Source organism: Anomaloglossus baeobatrachus, chromosome 6 (assembly GCF_048569485.1).
Source record: "Anomaloglossus baeobatrachus isolate aAnoBae1 chromosome 6, aAnoBae1.hap1, whole genome shotgun sequence".
NCBI classification, from domain to species: domain Eukaryota; kingdom Metazoa; phylum Chordata; class Amphibia; order Anura; family Aromobatidae; genus Anomaloglossus; species Anomaloglossus baeobatrachus.
The window spans coordinates 309,843,804-309,866,533 of NC_134358.1; the positions used below are offsets into that span (position 1 = coordinate 309,843,804).

General features: G+C 49.5%; 1 protein-coding gene across 1 annotated transcript in view; it reads left to right on the plus strand.

The window, feature by feature from the left end:
- Positions 1-14,313: 14,313 nt before the first annotated feature.
- LOC142243902 (uncharacterized) overlaps positions 14,314-22,730 on the plus strand; it is a 45,081-nt gene continuing 36,664 nt past the window's right edge. Inside the window, exon 1 of the mRNA XM_075316099.1 lies at positions 14,314-15,555. Coding sequence (XP_075172214.1) covers positions 14,314-15,555 — 1,242 coding nt within the window. The remainder of the gene's footprint in view (positions 15,556-22,730) is intronic.

Here is a 22,730-nt window from a genome sequence, read left to right on the forward strand (position 1 = left end):
TTGGGGCTGCAAATTTATACACCAAATTCCTGCACCAAATATGCATCTTCTGGCAAATAAACACATCCAAAACTAATGCGGTTTTGATGCGTTTTTTTGCCAGGAGATGCAGATTTGGTGCAGAAATATCTGCAACCAAATACTCAATGTGCGCACATTGCTTAATTCGGCAATCTGGCAGTGGGTTCAACTGAGTTCACTGAGAGCAGTGGGAGAGCCCCGAGCATGAATTTCATTGACCTGACTGCTGGATTGCTGGACTGTTGGATTGCGAGATATGGTGTCAAAGTAGTCCGACAGTCCATTAGCTGTGAGGCTTGAAAACCATAAAGGAGCCTGTAATAGAGCCTTTAACAGAGTCTTTAAGTTTCTCGGAATTCTCAGCTATTGGGACACCTGGAGGCAGATGTCCCAGCAACTGGGAACTCAAGGAACTTTAAAGGTTCTCTTAAAGGCTCTCTTAAAGGTTCCCTTAAAGTTACCTGGTTTACAGCTGTCGCCCAGCATGGTGGCTGTAAGCGCCAGTAACTGAAAAGTTACCAGAGCTTACAGCCACCAGGTATCCCGACAGCTGAGAGGCCTAGAAACCTTAAAGGAGCCTTTGAGAAAGCATTTAAGTTTATTGGCATTACCTGTTGTTGGGACACCTGGAGGCTGTGATCTGTTACCAGAGTTCACAGCCTCCAGGTGTTACAACAGCTGGGAACTCTAAAAAACGTGAAATCTTTCTTAAAGGCTCCTTTAACATTTCCGGGTCTCACAGCTGCCAATTGCTAGACTGTCAGATTGCGGGTCATGGCGCTAAAGCAATCAGACAATCTGGCAGTAAGGTCAGCTGAGGTCACTCTGGGGCTCCTGCTGATCTTAGTGAAAGTGGAACCCACTGTCAGATTGTGGGACACCGCCGCATGGGAATCCGACAGCGGGTTTCTGTTATGGGACTGCCAGATGGTAGGGAATAGGAAGGCTATCTAGCAGTCAGGGCCCACCGTGCAGAATAATCTACTGCTAGTGAAGGTAAGGTAAGGGATACTGTACCACAAGAGTGGTACTGTCACTGTTACTTCACAGTGACACTAAGACTAAGTGCAGTGTTCACAGTTAAATGACAGAGACATGGCAAATGCCGAAATGATAAGAAGGGTGGACCTGTAGCTCCTGCCCAATTACAGGAACTACAAAGCATATTCGGATGGTTACCCCAACCGCAGTCCACTAACTAATTCCAGTGTTACTTCACACTGATGTGGGTGCAAACAGTACTATCCGTACTGCTTAATCTTAGTGATACTCCCTGCTTGAACTCCTTGTGCTATCCACACACAGGGAGTCAATGAGCTCTCTATGCTAACCGCAGAGACGTATTAGAGAGACACTTAGAGCAGTGAGTGATGGCCCTGCCTAACCCTGCTACTCTAAGGTAGATGGAAGCGGGCTGTAGTATACTACTAGTTGGTACTGAGACCCTGCCTAAAGGCCGCTTTACACGCTACGACATCGCTAAAGCGATCTTGTTGGGGTCACGGAATTTGTGACGCACATCCGGTCACTTTAGCGATGTCTTTGCGTGTGACACCTATGAGCGATTTTGAATCGTCGTAAAAATGGTCAAAATCGCTCATCGGTGACATGGGGGTCCATCCTCGAATATCGTTGCTGCTGCAGTAACAATGTAGTTCATCATTCCTGCGGCAGCACACATTGCTCCGTGTGACATCGCAGGATCGAGGAACCTCTCCTTACCTGCAGCGCCCGCAATGAGGAAGGAAGGAGGTGGGCAGGATGTTACATCCTGCTCATCTCCGCCCCTCCGCTTCTATTGGTGGGCCTCTTAGTGACGTCACTGTGATGCCGCATAGACCGCCCCCTTAGAAAGGATACGGTTCGCCGGTCACAGCGACATCGCAAGTAGTGTGACGGGTCTGGGACATGTTGTGCGCCACGGTATCGATATCGCAGCGTGTAAAGTGGCCTTAACTCGTTCCACTAAAATGCAAGAAAGCGGGTAGTATTGGACATCACACATGAGATGTCTACCCCATGCATGCACCAAGAACGACTGACCGCCAAACAGCGTGCTGCAGGGATCTTTATAGATAAAGCACCTCCCTCAAGATGGAGGAGCTCCGAGCTTAATCCACCAATCATCAACAAGTTCGTCAAGAATGACGTCACCCGCAGCCAATCAGCAGCCGACATGTCATGGTCATGTGAGCCCGTGTCAGCGATGACGTCACCTGCGGCCAATCACCAGACAGTATGTCATCGTCATGTAATCATGCATCAGCAATGACTTCACTCGCAGCCAATCAGAAGCCGACACTTCATAGTCATGTGATCCCAGTTCACGACCAATCGACGATCGCCACGTGGTGAGCATGCTCAGAAGGGGCAAAAGGTGACTTAGAACAAAAATCCTGCTTGCAAGCTCACACATGCTCAGAAGCCCCACTACAGGACTTAGCCTCAGCCGCAAGAGCCTCACCGACGACCCGTAACAGTACACCCCCCTCTACGGCTCCTCTCCTGGCGGCGCAGATAAGCAGAAATGAGGTTGGGAGCATCAATGGCCTCCTCCGGCTCCCAAGAGCGATGTTCCGGGCCATAACCCTCCCAATCGATCAGGAAATACCTGCGCCCACGAACTGATTTGGTACTCACAATAGCTCGTACAGGATAGCTGGTTTGAGAGGAGTCAGAAGAGGGAGACCTCGCCTCTTCCACATGAGGAAGGATTGTGGGCTTCAACAAAGAAACATGAAACTTGTCATGGATCCAAAGACGCGAGGGCAATTTCAACTGGTAGACTACAGGATTCACCTGTCTGAGCATCTGATAAGGACCCAAGAACCGTGGAGAAAATTTGGATGACTGCATCTTTAATTTCACATTTTTTTCAGAAAGCCACACAAAATCCCCTGGGGAGAACACTGGGGCAGGACGGCAGAACCGATCAGCAACAGCCTTCTTGCCATCCTTGGAAGCCTGAATTGCTCCTTGGGATCGATCCCAAACTTCTCTGGCATTAGTTGCCCAGTCTGTCACTAGAGACGAAGAAGAGGTAGAAGGAAAGGGTAGTGGTACCCGAGGATGTTGTCCATTATTGAGGACAAAAGGCGTTTGCCCAGTTGCCTCTGCTACAGAATTGTTAAGGGCAAATTCGGCCCAGGGAAGAAGTGAGGACCAGTCATTATGGTTCTCTGACACGAAGTTTCTAAGATATATAATCAGAGTCTGGTTAGTTCGTTCGACCAAACCATTAGTTTCCGGATGACAAGCCGAGGAGATGTTCAATTCTATTTGTAATAGTCTACAGAGCTCACGCCAGAGCTGGGAAGCAAACTGTGGTCCTCGATCACACACGATATGATCAGGCATTCCGTGCAGTCTAAAGACGTGTTTGATGAACAGTTTGGCTAAGATTTTTGAGGACGGTATCCTCCGTAAAGGAACCAAATGAATCATCTGGGAGAAATGGTCAGTAAGAACCCAAACAAACCGATGCCCTTGTGAACAGGGCAGATCCCCCACAAAATCCATGCCTACGACCTCCCAAGGTCTGTCAGGCACCGGCAATGGTTGTAAGAGACCAGCCGGTCTCTGTCGTGAGGGACGGTTGCGTGCGCAAGAGAAACAAGAACGGACGTATCTCCTGACATGGTTGGCCAACTGTGGCCACAATACCACCTCTCAAGCAACTCTTGCGTACGTCTTACACCAAAATGCCCACCTAATTTAGAAGTGTGGGTCCAGGACAGAATATCATTCTGCTGTGCCGGAGGAACAAACGTACTCCCTGGAGGTATCTGATTCAGAGTCACAGGGGAGTGCGTATGAAAAGCCTGAGATGGAAGGATGAGGCGAGGTGTTCGTCTTTCTCCTGAGTAGACTCCATGGACCGAGAGAGAGCATCTGCCTTGTTATTCTTACTCCCAGACAGGTAATGCACTGAGAAATTAAAACGTGAGGAAAACGAGGACCAACGTGCTTGTCAGGGATTCAGACGCTGTGCAGTCTGAAGGTACGTGAGAGTCTTATGGTCAGTATGACTTTGAAAGGGATACCTAGCCCCCTCAAGCAGATGATGCCACTCCTCTAGTGCCAACTTCATGGCCAGAAGCTCTCTATCTCTTATGGTGTAATTCTTCTCAGTGGGGGAGAATGTTTTGGCAAAGAAGAAACACGCTCTTTTTCTGCCGTTGCTATCCTTTTGGTACAAAGCCGCACCGGCTCCCACAGAGGATGCATCCACCTTCATAATAAAAGGCTTGTTCTCATTAGGTCTCTGGAGAACAGGCACGCTGGAAAAATGCGCCTTAACCGCTGCAAAAGCCTGAGTAGTCTCTGCAGACCAAGCCTTAGGATTTGCTCCCTTTTTCGTCAAAGCCACCAAGGGAGCTACCAGAGTGGAGAAATGGGGAATAAACTGCCGATAGTAATTAATGAAGCCTAGGAATCGTTGCACGGCTTTTAAAGAACATGGTTCAGACCACTCCAACATCGCTGAGAGTTTAGCAGGATCCATTGCCAAGCCCTCATGAGAAATGATATAGCCCAAGAAGGGTAGAGATGCCTGCTCAAAGACGCATTTCTCAAGCTTGGCAAATAGCGAGTGCTCCCTTAGGGGTGCTTCACACACAGCGAGCTCGCTGCCGAGATCGCTGCTGAGTCACGCTTTTTGTGACGCAGCAGTGACCTCATTAGCGATCTCGCTGTGTGTGACACTGAGCAGCGATCTGGCCCCTGCTGCGAGATCGCTGCTCGTTACACACAGCCCTGGTTCGTTTTCTTCAAAGGTGCTCTCCCACTGTGACACACAGATCGCTGTGTGTGACAGCGAGAGAGCGACAAATGAAGCGAGCAGGGAGCAGGAGCCGGCGTCTGGCAGCTGCGGTAAGCTGTAACCAAGATAAACATCGGGTAACCAAGGTGGTTACCCGCTATTTACCTTAGTTACCAGCCTCCGCAGCTCTCACGCTGCCTGTGCTGCCGGCTCCGGCTCTCTGCACATGTAGCTGCAGTACACATCGGGTTAATTAACCCGATGTGTACTGTAGCTAGGAGAGCAAGGAGCCAGCGCTAAGCAGTGTGCGCGGCTCCCTGCTCTCTGCACATGTAGCTGCATTACACATCGGGTTAATTAACCCGATGTGTACTGTAGCTAGGAGAGCAAGGAGCCAGCGCTCAGTGTGCGCGGCTCCCTGCTCCCTGCACACACACCTAAGCGGTGTGCGCTGGTAACTAATGTAAACATCGGGTAACCATACCCGATGTTTACCTTAGTTACCAGTGTCCGCAGCTTCCAGACGCCGGCTCCGTGCAAGCGCAGCGTCGCTTGCACGTCGCTGCTGGCTGGGGGCTGGTCACTGGTCGCTGGTGAGATCTGCCTGTTTGACAGCTCACCAGCAACCATGTAGCGATGCAGCAGCGATCCTGACCAGGTCAGATCGCTGGTCGGATCGCTGCTGCATCGCTAAAGTGTGAAGGTACCCTTAGACGAGAGAGAACTCAGATAACATCCTGATGGTGTGTTTTGAGATCTGGTGAAAAGATCAGTATGTCATCCAAATACACTACAACGGATGACAATAACAGATCTCTAAATACGTCGTTTACAAAGTCTTGAAACACTGCAGGAGCATTACATTACCCGAAAGGCATGACCAAGTATTCATAGTGACCATCTCTGGTGTTAAATGCGGTCCTCCATTCGTCACCCTTTCAGATACGCACCAGGTTATAAGCTCCCCGCAGGTCCAACTTTGTAAACACATGAGCCCCATGAAGCCTATCAAACAGCTCCGATATAAGGTGTAAAGGCTACTTATTCTTGATGGTAATAGCATTAAGACCCCTGTAATCAATGCAAGGACGCAAATCCCCCTCTTTTTTGCGCACAAAAAAGAAACCAGCCCCAGCAGGAGAGATGGACTTGCGAATGAAGCCTCTCTCCAAACTGTCTTTGATGTAGGCAGCCATCGTCTCAGTCTCGGGTATGGACAAAGGATAAACTCTGCCCTTAGGTGGTACAGAACCCGGGATGAGGTCAATGGTGCAATCATAGGGCCTATGTGGAGGAAGTTTCTCTGCGCCTTTTTTTGAAAAGACGTCAACATACTCTAGATATGGAGTCAGTAATGGAGACAAATCAGGGATCGCAGTTGAAGCAACTGTCTTAGGTGCAACAGACAGACAGTGGGAATGAGACTTAGAACCCCATTTGATGATACTGTCAGACTCCCAATCTATTAATGGAGCATGTGTACGAAGCCACGGTAGACCTAAGAGTATGCCATCAATACTCTCAGGTAAAACCAGAAAATAATTCTCTACATGATTGTGAGGCAAGGAAAGCTGTAAGGGAATAATCGTCAATGTAATCGACTCTGATAAAACAGTCCCATTGACAACCCGCACCGGGATAGGACTTGCTAAAATAACAGAAAGAATCTTGTGTTTCGTGACAAACGTACAAGAAACAAAATTCCCATCTGCCCCAGAGTCCACAAAAGCCTTAATAGCCAAGACAGTAGAGGAAAAGGATATCTTTCCTTGAAAGAAACATTTAGAGGGTGAGGAGGATGTATCTAGCAACTCCCCTCTTATAGTTACTAGACGAGGGAGTTTTCCTGACGAGTAGGGCATCTATTGGCATAATGTCCCACACAACGGCATACAAAACAGATAGGAGGTGTAGCCTTATGGGACAAAGGAGAAGTACGTCCTAACTCCATAGGAGTAGGTAAGTTCTCTGATGTATTGCCTGATGCCTGAGAGGCCGAAAGGTCAGGGATGGGTTTTTTCTTAGGAGGAGATGGTATAGACTCTACAGTATGTCCAATACAGATGAAGCGATGGACTGAGGGCCCTCCGCTCTGCAGAGCAAGACATGGTATCAGACAGACTTAACGGGTAAACCAAGAAGAAAGTGCATATATCAGGGTAACAAACAGAAGTTGCAGAGCAGCGGCGGAATAGGGATAAAAAGGGACAAATCGTAAAAGAGACAACTCCAAGACAACAGTGTATACTTTAGCTGAGGCGGATGGCCCAGGTCGCCACAACTAGTACAGTAAGAATTACAAGTTCAAATAGCAATACAGCAATATGCATATATACAACATTAAGCAATCCTACTCTATCCACTAAGCTGGCTGGTCTGCTCTAAAGGAACTATGTGGATACCGCACTCTCACTACGGAGGCCTACACTGGTTCCCTCATGGCCATATCGAGGCATTCACTCAAGGCTCTGTCCGCAGGACCGGTCTCCTCTGGGGCTTGTCGATACGGGGGTGCGCATTGCACTCCAGGATGGCAATGCAGGACTTCTTTTCTCAATTTGCTGGACAGCTGGGCTCCTCAGTCAAGGAACTCTGGCAGGCCGGATGCCGACTCTCCTATATCTCCATCCCTCTGCACGTCCTGGAATTCACACTGTCCCACTTCCTGCTTCACTCTCCACTTCTCTCCGGCCATTCCATTATGCTCTGCTAGTGAGCCAGACACTTACAGCCACAGTACAACACAATCTAAAAGTCACAGTGAAGCAACATCCTTAGTAGGGGCTGCACTCCCCTACACAGACATAATAAACACAGTGAAGTCACAATTAGAGTTGAGCGCGGTTCGTGGTTCTCCAGTTCGCGGTTCGAGTGATTTTGGGGGCTGTTCTAGATCGAACTAGAACTCGAGCTTTTTGCTAAAGCTCAATAGTTCTAGTTACGTTCGAGAACGGTTCTAGCAGCAAAAAGCCAAGCTAATTACTAGCTGGCTTTCCGCTGTAATAGTGTAAGTCACTCTGTGACTCACGCTATTATGAAATTTCAGCGTATAGTGGCCGGGAACAGCGCATTCAGATCACTGCTGCTGGGATAATGGTGATCGCCATTTTTTTTTTTTTCCTTGTCTTCCTTCCCTAAGCGCGCGTGTGTAGTGGGGCGGGCCAGCATGTCAGCCAATCCCAGACACACACAGCTAAGTGGACTTTTAGCCAGAGAAGCAACGGCATGTGTGATAGGATGTCCATGTCACATGTCCCTGCATTAAAAAATACGGGCATCTGCCCATCTGGACGCCATTATCTGCCTTCTGCGTCTGGGTGTCAGTCACCGCTGGCGTAGCTCCTGTCTCCGATACTGCTGTGTACGCTCTACACACAGCGCTATACAGAATAGGGATAGAAGTTTCTATTAGCCCTTGTAAGGGCTAATACCAGCAGGCTCAGAGCCATAGGTGACAGTCAGGTCTGTGAAAACAGATTTTAACAGCTACACAAGATAACAGCGTCTGTGTAGCTAAGGTCAGGGATTTCCTCGCTGCATTTCCCCATTAGGAGGGATAGAAAGTGAGGCTTCCTTTCCTCTACCCAGACCCACAACCCTGCCACTGTACCCTCCTGCCCTTTGCACACTCAAGCTCATTGTTACTAAGCCATTATACTAGCAAACACTGAGTAAACTTAGTGGCATCCTAAAAGTGGCTGTTGGACTTCCATTAGTGTTCCACTAGTGCAAATCTATTTGCAGCACCTCTGCATTGCACACTCAAACTCATTGTTACTAAGCCATTATACTAGCAAACACTGAGTAAACTTAGTGGCATCCTAAAAGTAGCTGTTGGACTTCCATTAGTGTCCCACTAGTGCAAAGCTATTTGCAGCACCTCTGCATTGCACACTCAAACTCATTGTTACTAAGCCATTATACTAGCAAACATTGAGTAAACTTAGTGGCATCCTGAAAGTAGCTGTTGGACTTCCATTAGTGTCCCACTGGTGCAAAGCTATTTGCAGCACCACTGCATTGCATACTCCTGCTCTGTTTTTAATAAGCTATAATAATAGCAAAAAATGCTGCTAGTTAATGGCATCCAAAAAGTGGCTGTTGTACTCCATTTGTGCCCCAATGGTGCCAAGTTATTTCTAACACCTCTGCATGACACCCTGCTGCTCTGTTTTTATTAAGCTATAATAATAGCAAAAAATGCTGCTAGTTAGTGGCATCCAAAAAGTGGCTGTTGTACTCCATTTGTGCCCCAATGGTGCCAAGTTATTTCTAACACCTCTGCATGACACCCTGCTGCTCTGTTTTTATTAAGCTATAATAATAGCAAAAAATGGTGCCAGTTATTGGCATCCAAAAAGTGGCTGTTGTACTCCATTTGTGCCCCAATGGTGCCAAGCTACAGTTAGGTCCAGAAATATTTGAACAGTGACACAATTTTCGCGAGTTGGGCTCTGCATGCCACCACATTGGATTTGAAATGAAACCTCTACAACAGAATTCAAGTGCAGATTGTAACGTTTAATTTGAAGGTTTGAACAAAAATATCTGATAGAAATTGTAGGAATTGTACACATTTCTTTACAAACACTCCACATTTTAGGAGGTCAAAAGTAATTGGACAAATAAACCAAACCCAAACAAAATATTTTTATTTTCAATATTTTGTTGCGAATCCTTTGGAGGCAATCACTGCCTTAAGTCTGGAACCCATGGACATCAATTCTATACTAGTTCCAATAATTAAAGAAGATATTGTATTCAACCAAATATTTTTCACTACTTATATATAAAACCATGTACTTTATTATAACAAATGAACATACATACTTAAATTTGATTAAGAACCGGGGGGAATCAAGGAAGGATAATTGACCCTATCCTTTTTCTACCTCAAGTACGGGGGTCGGCGTCCTAATTTTGAAAGAGACGCCCCCGTTCGACGTTGACTGACCCTGCGTATGCCCTCCCTAGTGATTTTAGAGTGCAATCCCTCTTAAGAATGAAATACCCCAACAGTAGTATCACCACAGTGAGGAAGAGGTGCTCAGTCAATAATGGCTAATTTGTCTGTATCACCAATTTGACCTGTGGGGATTAGGGGCCTTAGGATCAAAAACTGTCAATAGGTCTGTGTGCTCAGTAACAGAGATAGGAAGATAGATATTAATAATAATTAGCTATTCAAGAAATGCCCAGCTATAACTTTAGCTATTTCAAAGACTGCCCGACGCGTTTCGCCCTTTAGAAAGTTGAGGGCTCATCAGGGGCTTTGTGACTGTGTCTTGGAAAACATTCTTTTTGGCAATTCCGTACTAGTGGAGTCCTTTCTGCCACTTTGAAAGATATGTAAGGTAAAGAAATATTGCCTCAGTGGTAGTATGTCCTAAGCCATGTTTGGATGAGGACATTGCCTCCCCGAGAGATAGTTCTCTTGTCCGTAGTTTAACACCGGTATGCACGGGACATGACTGAACTTTGGTCTCAGGCTCCAGATTACTCTGATTTTCTTATGTGTATTTTTCTATTAGTATTCTATAACTTCATAATGATTTTGACTGTCAAATGTGGCTCATGCAGTTATCACAATAAGAGTTACACCAGTGAAAACAGCCTTGCATAAGTATAGGGAAACTGATACTTCCAGGCGGGCGATCCCCAGGTGATGATACTGTACTGATTTAATATTGTCTTCTGTATTAGTAGACAGTAGCTAACAGACCCACAGTCCTGATTAATATCCCACAATGGGGTGACGGTGAGGGAATCCACCGCAACAGGTATCTTCTGCGGTCTGTGTGGGGAGTCCCGGGTCAGATGTGCACACAGATGTGCGCACATAAGAAAATCAGAGTAATCTGGAGCCTGAGACCAAAGTTCAGTCACGTCCCGTGCATACCGGTGTTAAACTACGGACAAGAGAACTATCTCCGGGGGAGGCAATGTCCTCATCCTGACATGGCTTAGGATATACTACCACTGAGGCAATATTTCTTTACCTTACATATCTTTCAAAGTGGCAGAAAGGACTCCACTAGTACGGAATTGCCAAAAAGAATGTTTTCCAAGACACAGTCACAAAGCCCCTGATGAGCCCTCAACTTTCTAAAGGGCAAAACGCGTCGGGCAGTCTTTGAAATAGCTAAAGTTATACCTGGGCATTTCTTGAATAGCTAATTATTATTAATATCTATCTTCCTATCTCTGTTACTGAGCACACAGACCTATTGACAGTTTTTGATCCTAAGGCCCCTAATCCCCACAGGTCAAATTGGTGATACAGACAAATTAGCCATTATTGACTGAGCACCTCTTCCTTACTGTGGTGATACTACTGTTGGGGTATTTCATTCTTAAGAGGGATTGCACTCTAAAATCACTAGGGAAGGCATGCGCAGGGTCAGTTGTCGTCGAACGGGGGTGTCTCTTTCAAAATTAGGACGCCGACCCCCATACTTGAGGTAGGAAAAGGATAGGGTCAATTATCCTTCCTTGTTTCCCCCCTGTTCTTAATCAAATTTATGTATGTATGTTCATTTGTTATAATAAAGTACATGGTTTTATATATAAGTAGTGAAAAATATTTGGTTGAACCCATGGACATCACCAAACGCTGGGTTTCCTCCTTCTTAATGCTTTGCCAGGCCTTTACAGCCGCAGCCTTCAGGTCTTGCTTGTTTGTGGGTCTTTCCGTCTTAAGTCTGGATTTGAGCAAGTGAAATGCATGCTCAATTGGGTTAAGATCTGGTGATTGACTTGGCCATTGCAGAATGTTCCACTTTTTAGCACTCATGAACTCCTGGGTAGCTTTGGCTGTATGCTTGGGGTCATTGTCCATCTGTACTATGAAGCGCCGTCCGATCAACTTTGCGGCATTTGGCTGAATCTGGGCTGAAAGTATATCCCGGTACACTTCAGAATTCATCCGGCTACTCTTGTCTGCTGTTATTTCATCAATAAACACAAGTGACCCAGTGCCATTGAAAGCCATGCATGCCCATGCCATCACGTTGCCTCCACCATGTTTTACAGAGGATGTGGTGTGCCTTGGATCATGTGCCATTCCCTTTCTTCCCCAAACTTTTTTCTTCCCATCATTCTGGTACAGGTTGATCTTGGTCTCATCTGTCCATAGAATACTTTTCCAGAACTGAGCTGGCTTCATGAGGTGTTTTTCAGCAAATTTAACTCTGGCCTGCCTATTTTTGGAATTGATGAATGGTTTGCATCTAGATGTGAACCCTTTGTATTTACTTTCATGGAGTCTTCTCTTTACTGTTGACTTAGAGACAGATACACCTACTTCACTGAGAGTGTTCTGGACTTCAGTTGATGTTGGGAACGGGTTCTTCTTCACCAAAGAAAGTATGCGGCGATCATCCACCACTGTTGTCATCCGTGGACGCCCAGGCCTTTTTGAGTTCCCAAGCTCACCAGTCAATTCCTTTTTTCTCAGAATGTACCTGTCACGCTCCCCGGGTCCTCTGCTCCCCTCCCCGGGTCCTCTGCTCCCCTCCCCGGGTCCTCTGCTCCGCTCCCCGGGTCCTCGGCTCCGCTCCCCGGCTCACCTGCCACGCTTCCCGCTCTCCAGCCTCCGGTCTCCGCGCTCCCCAGGCCCCCTGGTCCCCGCTCCCGGCGCCCGTCGGCTTCCCAGTCCCTGGCCGGCTCTCCTGCGTCCTCCTCTCAGCTTCCTGTCATGGCTTCTGGCACCCGGGCCGCGCGCATGCGCATTAGGGCGCGCGCGCGGTCACTGACCCTTTCTTAAAGGGCCAGTATCCACTGACAGGAAATGAGGCACACAGGTACAGGGTATATAGGGGGTTAATGTCCAAGGGAGCGGGGCCTGTTCTTCGTGTTTTCCCAAGCTAGGAGTCAGGTCTCCTTGTGTTCTGTGAGATACTTACCTCTCTGTCTTCTAGAGCCGATCCTGCATCGCCATCCGGTCCTGCTGTGTCTCGAACCCCGAACGCTGCCCATCTGCCATCCTGACAGTCCGTACCATCTCGGTTCTTTGCGGTGACCCGTCATCTTGCTCCAACGGTTCCGGACCCCGCCTGACATCATCTCGGCTTCCGAACCTGAGCTCCGTCACCCGGACCACCATCAGTAACCTCGTGGTCCCAGGGACTTCTCCATTGTGTTCCAGTGCACGGACTGTCCTGCTACCTAAAGTGCTCCGGCTACCGAACTCCTTTCCCTCAACGGGGAGTTCGGCCCAGTGGATCCACCTCCCGGGTCTGCCCGTCCATCTGGCCCTAACAGTAAGAACAGGCCATGGATCCCGCTGCAGCACTAGCAGCCGTACAGGAGGAACTCCAACGCCAGCGTGAGACTCAGACCCGCATGTTGCAATTCATGTCTTCTGTGGACACCCGCCTGAACACGCTACAAGAGGCAGTTACGTCTTCAGCATCCCGGGCTTCCACTAGTCAATCCACGGCTCCAGCTCCCGTGGCGACATTTTCAGATACTTCCAGACTTCGTTTGGCCTCACCACCCCGGTACGCCGGAGACCCCAAGACCTGCAGGGGGTTTATAAACCAATGCTCCCTCCATTTCACGCAGCTGCCACATTTGTTTGCCTCCGACCAAGCCAAGGTCGCCTTCATCATGTCTCACCTAGAGGGCGAGGCACTGGCGTGGATGAACCCCTTGTGGGAGAAGGAGGACCCTATGACCAAAAACCTCCAGGAGTTTCTGCAGGCCTTTCGCAGCACCTTTGACGAACCCGGACGCGCCTCCGTGTCTGCTTCATCTCTTCTCCGGTTACGTCAGGGACCTCTGACGGTGGGTCAATACGCCATCCGTTTCCGCACCTTGGCTTCAGAACTCGGGTGGAATAACGAGGCCCTAACCGCCGCCTTCTGGGAAGGTCTCTCAGGTCGAATCAAAGATGAGCTGGCTGTACGTGACGTACCGTCCACCCTGGACGCCCTGATTACCCTAGCGACTCGAGTGGACATACGCTTTCAGGAACGGTCCAAAGAGGTGTCCCGTGAGAGACGTCCGGTAAGACATTCCTCTCCTCCACAGAAGCCCGCCGTACTCCAGTCAACGGCCTCTGGTGTCTCCGTCCATGAACCTATGCAGATCGACCGTGTACGTCAGTCTGAACAACGTCGAGCAGAGCGGCTCGCCAAGGGTCTCTGCTTCTATTGCGGAGAGGGCACACACCTGCTACGCGCCTGTCCAGAGAGACCGGGAAACTCCAAAGCCTAGGGTTGGTAGGAGAGGCCACCCTAGGTGCTGGGACTCTCTCAGACCCAGTTACATGGACTGTGCAAGTGACCACGGGAGAGACGCGGTTTACGGCTGAGGCGTACCTCGATTCTGGGGCAGCAGGCAATTTCATCCAGCAGGCCACTGAGGACAAGTACCAGGTGCCTGTTACTCCACTCGCCAAACCTCTGGTGATTGCCTCTGTGGATGGGAGACCCCTCTCTGACACCATCTCCTGGATCACCAAGCCGCTGGAACTGCGTATCGGCGCTCTGCACACCGAGACCATCGCTCTCTACGTTCTCCCACATATGTCACATCAAATCCTGCTGGGCCTTCCTTGGTTGCGGACACACGAGCCTTCCGTCAGCTGGGGCACTGGCGATATCACTCGATGGGGGTCTTCTTGCCATGAGACCTGTCTGAAGACCATACAACCTATCCGGCGACCTCCGGTTCCTGAGTCCCTACCGGGACTGCCCTCAGCCTATTGGTCCTTCGTGGACGTCTTTGATAAGAAGGAGTCCGAAGTACTTCCGCCACATCGTCCATACGATTGTGCCATTGACCTACTCCCGGGTACTACACCACCTCGAGGACGGATATATCCACTGTCTCCAGCCGAAACAAGGGCCATGTCTACGTACATCACAGAGAGCCTGGCTAAGGGATTCATTCGGAGATCCTCCTCTCCTGCTGGAGCAGGCTTCTTCTTCGTAAAGAAGAAAGAGGGTGACCTACGCCCATGTATAGACTACCGGGGATTGAACCTAATCACCGTAAAAAACAAGTACCCCCTGCCGCTCATCCCCGAATTGTTTGATCGGCTCAGAGGAGCTCGTGTGTTCACCAAGTTGGATCTTCGGGGTGTCTACAACCTGGTCCGTATCCGCTCAGGGGATGAATGGAAGACCGCGTTCAACACGCGCGATGGACACTATGAATACTGCGTGATGCCCTTCGGCCTGTGTAACGCACCAGCAGTCTTCCAAGAATTAGTGAACGATGTGTTCCGGGACCTTCTCTACGTCTGTGTGGTGGTATATCTGGATGACATCCTTGTCTTCTCTCCGGACCTCCAGACCCATCGAGAGAACGTGCAACAGGTTCTACAAAGACTAAGAGAGAATCGTCTGTACGCCAAGTACGAGAAGTGCGTCTTCGAACAGTCTTCTCTCCCCTTCCTGGGTTACCTCATCACCGATACCGGACTTCAGATGGATCCAAAGAAGGTCTCTTCTGTTCTCAACTGGCCTCCTCCTTCTGGACTGAAGGCAATCCAACGCTTTCTGGGATTCGCCAACTATTACCGCCAGTTTATTCCTCACTTCTCGGCTCTGACTGCTCCTCTTTCCGCCCTGACCAAGAAGGGGGCTAATCCCAAGGACTGGTCACCTGCGGCCGACGCCGCGTTTGGCTCTCTAAAGCGAGCCTTTGCCTCCTCTCCTGTACTCCACCGTCCAGAGTTAAACCGCCAGTTCACCTTAGAGGTGGATGCCTCCTCCTCGGGAGCTGGAGCAGTGCTCATGCAGAAGTCCTCCTCCGGGAAGATGGTGACTTGCGGTTTCTTCTCCAAGAGCTTCTCTGCGCCTGAACGCAACTACACCATCGGTGACCGAGAGCTATTAGCAGTCAAACTGGCTCTGGAGGAATGGCTCTATCTTCTGGAAGGAGCAGTGTACCCCGTCATTATTTACACGGACCACAAAAACCTGGAATACCTGCGGACTGCTCAGCGACTGAACCCACGGCAAGCCAGGTGGTCCTTGTTCTTTGCCCGGTTCGACTTCCAGCTTCATTTCCGACCCGCGAACAAGAATGTACGCGCTGATGCCTTGTCTAGGTCTTTCATGCCCATGGAGCAGGAGGAGGAGACATCCCAACCCATCATCTGTCCTAGTAAGATCATTCCGGTGGCTCCTGTTACCCTGGCCCAGATACCACCTGGGAAGACCTATGTCTCTGAGACCGACAGGAAAAAAGTGTTACACTGGGGCCATGCCTCGAAAACAGCCGGTCATGCAGGTCAGAAGAGGACATGGAGTGCCATTGTACGTCATTACTGGTGGCCATCCCTTCGCACGGACGTTGCTGCTTTTGTCTCTGCCTGCTCCTACTGTGCCAGGAACAAGACTCCCAAACACCTGCCATATGGCCGTCTTTTGCCTCTGCCCATACCATCAGTTCCCTGGCAACACATAGCGATGGACTTTATTACAGACTTGCCATTATCCTCCGGACACACAGTCATATGGGTCGTGGTGGATCAGTTCTCTAAAATGGCCCATTTCGTTCCTATGGCTGGACTGCCCTCTGCCCAGGAACTCGCGGACGCCTATATACATCACATCTTCCGCTTGCATGGCTTTCCATCACACATTGTGTCCGACAGAGGAACTCAGTTCACCTCCCGCTTCTGGAGGGCTCTCTGTAAACATCTGGGAGTGACTCTGGACTTTTCTTCGGCCTACCATCCTCAGTCGAACGGCCAAGTGGAACGGGTCAATCAGATATTGACCTCTTTCTTACGTCACTACGTCAACGCCCATCATGACGATTGGTCCACGCTTCTTCCTTGGGCTGAATTCTCCCATAATCACCACGTCAGTGAGTCCTCCTCCAGTTCTCCCTTCCATGTCGTCTACGGACTTCAGCCGTCTGTCCCATTGCCTGTATCCTCTTCCTCGGACATCCCTGCTGCTGATGCAGTACTCCGTGACTTTACATCCATTTGGGACTCAGTTAAGGCCTCCCTTGCACGTGCATCCCTGCGGATGAAGAGACACGCGGACAAGAGACGTCTGGATCCTCCGTGTTTCTCTCCGGGAGATCTCGTCTGGCTTGCTTCCAAATACATCCGATTGAAGATACCATCCTACAAGCTGGGACCTCGCTACATCGGACCGTTTAAAGTCCTCGGCAAGATCAATGAGGTCTCCTACAAACTACAGCTCCCGGCCACGATGAGGATACCCAACTCCTTCCACGTGTCTCTGCTCAAGCCGGTTGTCCTTGGTCCCTTCTCCGCTGCCGCCAGTCCGGCCCCTCCTCCTATTGCTGAGGACGACATCTATGCGGTAAGGGATATCGTGGCCATGAAGACCGTACGAGGTCGACAGTTCTTCCTGGTAGACTGGGAAGGGTATGGTCCTGAGGATAGGTCCTGGGAGCCCAGGGAGAACGTGGGCACTCCTCTGATCCGTGCCTTCCTGTCCCGGTTGCGGGGAGGGGGTCGTGGGGGGGGTACTGTCACGCTCCCCGGGTCCTCTGCTCCCCTCCCCGGGTCCTCTGCTCCCCTCCCCGGGTCCTCTGCTCCGCTCCTCGGGTCCTCGGTTCCGCTCCCCGGCTCACCTGCCACGCTTCCCGCTCTCCAGCCTCCGGTCTCCGCGCTCCCCAGGCCCCCTGGTCCCCGCTCCCGGCGCCCGTCGGCTTCCCAGTCCCTGGCCGGCTCTCCTGCATCCTCCTCTCAGCTTCCTGTCATGGCTTCTGGCACCCGGGCCGCGCGCATGCGCATTAGGGCGCGCGCGCGGTCACTGACCCTTTCTTAAAGGGCCAGTGTCCACTGACAGGAAATGAGGCACACAGGTACAGGGTATATAGGGGGTTAATGTCCAAGGGAGCGGGGCCTGTTCTTCGTGTTTTCCCAAGCTAGGAGTCAGGTCTCCTTGTGTTCTGTGAGATACTTACCTCTCTGTCTTCTAGAGCCGATCCTGCATCGCCATCCGGTCCTGCTGTGTCTCGAACCCCGAACGCTGCCCATCTGCCATCCTGACAGTCCGTACCATCTCGGTTCCCTGCGGTGACCCGTCATCTTGCTCCAACGGTTCCGGACCCCGCCTGACATCATCTCGGCTTCCGAACCTGAGCTCCGTCACCCGGACCACCATCAGTAACCTCGTGGTCCCAGGGACTTCTCCATTGTGTTCCAGTGCACGGACTGTCCTGCTACCTAAAGTGCTCCGGCTACCGAACTCCTTTCCCTCAACGGGGAGTTCGGCCCAGTGGATCCACCTCCCGGGTCTGCCCGTCCATCTGGCCCTAACAGTACCCGACTGTTGATTTTGCTACTCCAAGCATGTCTGCTATCTCTCTGATGGATTTTTTCTTTTTTTTCAGCCTCAGGATGTTTTGCTTCACCTCAATTGAGAGTTCCTTACACCACATGTTGTCTGGTCACAGCAACAGCTTCCAAATGCAAAACCACACACCTGTAATCAACCCCAAACCTTTTAACTACTTCATTGATTACAGGTTAACGAGGGAGACACCTTCAGAGTTAATTGCAGCCCTTAGAGTCCCTTGTCCAATTACTTTTGGTCCCTTGAAAAAGAGGAGGCTATGCATTACAGAGCTATGATTCCTAAACCCGTTCTCCGATTTGGATGTGAAAACTCTCATATTGCAGCTGGGAGTGTGCACTTTCAGCCCATATTATATATATATAATTGTATTTCTGAACATGTTTTTGTAAACAGCTAAAATAACAAAACTTGTGTCACTGTCCAAATATTTCTGGCCCTGACTGTATTTCTAACACCTCTGCATGACACCCTCCTGCACATTTTGCAACGCTATTTTTATAGCAAACTCATGGAATTCCCTGCTGCATTTCACCATTAGGAGGGATAGAAAGTGAGGCTTCCTTTACTGTCCTGGTACACACAGAACACGGCCACTGTACCCACCTGCCCACTTTTGCCACGCTATTTAATTTGCCCAAAGAGCTGACACTTTTTCTGCCATCCTAAAATTGTCTGGAATACTAAGTTAGTTTTCCTTTGCTGCCAAGCAAGGTACAATACATGTGCGTTCTACACTCCTTTCCATTTGTGGAACTCAATAATTAACTGCAGGTAGTCCAGCCAATCTTTCACGAAGGTGCAGGCATGGATATAATGTTGCGTTCATCCAATGGTGGTTCTCTCGATGTCTGACAGCTCAACAATACCTTCTGTTTCCACTTCCAAAACAAGTGACGACCTGGCAATCACACTCCTGCTTACTGGTAAAGGGGTGGAAGTTCATTGTGAAAAAGCATGTGTGACTGCTGTCCCCACAGTCACAGAAGATGAAGAGCACGCAGATGCACTTGATGGGGCAGGCGGTGGTTTCACAGCCCCGCTAGGCCGCATTGTAGCACAGTGAAATTCCCTTTGCGACTTATGCTTCATTTTAAGTCTTGTATTTGGTGGGATCGACAGTATGCAGCAAAACCACGCAACATGAAAAGCAGTGTTTGCAGTTGGGTTCATAAATGATTCTTTCACTTTCCCAAAACAAACAATAAGAACCATGCATTAAATTGAAATAATAGAACAATCTAATCAGTGGCCTACTGCTTGCTAAGCCCTCTGCGTAGCAGCAGTAATTGTGTGTTTGTGCGTGTGTGCGTGTGTGTGTGTGTGCGAAGACAACTAACTAGTGGTGCATCACAAGAGCTTCCCAGTTATCTACCTAAACATAGACAAAACACATCACCCACCCTGAATACCCTTGTTAGCTGAAGCCTCACAGATAAGGCAGATGATAACAGTGTGAATGCAAACAACACAGCTCTGCAACACAGTCATGTAAATATTAAAAAGCAACATTCAATGCAAACATGTGTCGCTGTCCCTCTATGATTTAAACTGTCCGTGACAATTTGACAGTGCAGAGGCAGCAAGTATGATTGTCTATATAGTCGTCCTACCCAGAACAGATATGTGTTTTCATAATAAAACAAAGTGTTGCGTGCACGCATTACTGTCTGGGCACAGCCTACCATATCCGGGTAATGTGATGTTCAGTTGCCATAAATACAGACTTTACGCTCCTATCATGGTTAACAGTATAGACAGCACTGGAAGAATGGTGGTCTGTGGCACAGGATGCTGCTCACTGGCGTTACGGTACTCCTCACCAAACTCCAAAATGACTCCCCTCACAATTGAACGAAGTGTTTCCGCGGTTGCTCCTTCCTGTGTGCCGATTTACCCCAGCCGCAGCCTAACTCCAGTGTTTCGCCAACTGAGTATGCTCTGTCTGACTGTGTCATTCCTGAGGCAAAGTCTTAATTTTAGGCTACAGCGAATGCTCATTTGGACTGTGCCTGAGTCATTCTGCGACCTGCGGCTCAACACACTTACACAGGTCCCTGGTGCTTGACTCACTCTCGGGAGGCCACTAAAACTAACTGCACCCAACATCAGCCCCAGGTGTCCCCTTACACTGCAGTGGCGGTCCCCACTGACCGCAATACCGAGAGTGGCGTCACGAAAATACATATAAAGAAGCAACCTAAGTGTGACCAGACTCTTCCTCCACGTGGAGTCCTTGAAGGTAATGCACCAACACAACACCTGTGGGACTTCACACTGACTGAGAAAAGCCTCTTTGCACAGGTACTTGCACTCCGTGCTGGGTCTAAGTCCTGTGTTGTGCCTAGACAGCATGCTGAAGCGGATAGTCTTTTTTTCAGAAACTGTATTTCATGCTACTGAAGATGCTCAGGCACTTACTGCATCAGAGGCTAGGTCGGGTAATGAACTCTTTGGCCCTGCCCCTGATGTGGGGGGCCCATATAGACCACAGGGCATCAGGTGTCCTGACAATTTGGCCAGGCCACTCCCAACATGCTTGCAGAGGGCCGCCCCTATGACTTGTCACCTCATTGTTGTTGGTCAGACGATGACTGTTGAGGTGTTTTGGTTGTGGAAGCCATGAGGTCATCATTCAAGTGGCGGTTCAAAATAGGACGCTAGTTATGCCACTCATGACGTGTCACTCTGCTTTTGTCTCCAGGAGGTGCATTGTGGTCCACCCTGGTTTCGGGCGGACCCAGGTTATAAAAGGGGCTGGAGCCAAGAAGAAGGTGCCCAGTCTTCTATTATGCTCCGAAAGAACACACCTCCATGTGTTGAACCCATTGCGGCTTTAGGTCAGAGGTAGGCAGAGATAGGTCATCGATGCAGGCCGCCACCACAGTTGGTAACGCAGAACGTTTAAGAACAGCTCCTGTCCTACCAGTCCTGCTAGTGCAGCCCAGTGGCATAAAGAGGCCTGCTGCTGCTGATACGCCTGCTGTCCACAGGTGTGTCACCTACGCACACGGACTGCGTAACCAATGACCCCTGTGTTGTTAACAGGGAGTTCTGGGGCTGGGTGGTCGTGTGGACCCTGTCACGCTAACAGGGCTCCAAGTCTCCAGATCCGTGTTGCATCTAACTCGGTTCAGGCTACTATTTGTTTGAGTGTCAACCTGCTCTGTATCCTGCACCTAACCTTCCAGTTGCCAACCTCTCCTTTTCCATCTGTGAGCACAGTGGACACCGAATGGCGATTGGGATATCTACCTTTCTTTTTCTTTTCTTCTTAATATTTTTGATATAGCGGTAACATAGTATATACCACCTTATCCAAATCTGCCAGTCCCACCATACCAGATGTTGTTTCTTCAGCAAATGTTAATGTTGCTTAACCACCAAACCCACGGACACAAACTTTTTTACCCTTTCCAACACACCTGTTCCCTTTTTTACCAGCATCTGTCCTTTTTCAACTCAGTTTGTATATGACCAAAAATGCAACTCTGCAGAGACACGGTACTCAACGCCGTCTCAGCACAGCAGCCAGCCCTCGGTCCCTCAGATGTGGACAAGTAAGACCATTTCCTCCCATCGATGAAAAAGCATTGAGATTCACTCTGTGCACCACTGGTGTTTAGTGGAAAAGCAGATGTAAGATTGCGTACCACCTTCTGCTGATACTCCTGCATACGTGCGTCCCTTTCTATGGCAGGAATTATTTCGCAAAATTTTGTCTTGTACCGGGGATCTAACAGTGTGGCAACCCAGTAGTCAGCATGACTTGGAATTCGTACAATCCGAGGGTCATGTTGTAGGTAGTGCAGCAAGAAGGTGCTCATGTGTCTTGAGCATCCAGGAGGACCAAGTCCTTGGTGTGTTGGTGGCGGAGAGGTGAGAATCGTGCCTCCTTCCTCTGCCCTCTCCCCCCAACCTCGCACAACCAAAATGTGAGCAAGCTCTCACTAATCTGCTGAGTCTTCCATGACCATCGCCAGTTCGTCCTCCATTTCTTCCTGGGCTCCTGCCCCTTCCTCAACTGTTTTGTTAATACTATGCTCCCTTGATAATCCCTCTCCCCCACCGTACCATGACTGCCGCCAAGGTGCCGCTGACCGTCTGGACCTTGTAGATCTTGTTATCAATTCCGCATATGACTCCTCCAGTACTTCTTCCCTTCCTCTTGGACCAACACCTGACTCCGAATAATACTTACAGTGTGTTCCATCATGTAGATGACCAAAATTGTCATGCTGAGAATGTCATCGCCAGTGTTAAACATCTGCATGTCCTTGATCTGACACCACTCCAGCAGCGTGATCTGCACCACCTCTGGATCAAGTTAGCCCAGGGTATACGTCATAACGTATTTCAGCTGGGCTCTGCGGTGCTGCCACAGACACTGCAACATGTGCAGATTCAAATTCCTGCGTGTCGGAACATCGCATTTCTGACGTTTAACCGCCAGACCTTAAGACTTCAGGAGCGATGAAAGTTGTTGACCTACTGGGTGCGAACGATGGAAGTGAGCACTAGAGTTGAGCGCGGTTCGAGGTTCTCCAGTTCGCGGTTCGAGTGATTTTGGGGGCTGTTCTAGATCGAACTAGAACTCGAGCTTTTTGCTAAAGTTCGATAGTTCTAGTTACGTTCGAAAATGGTTCTAG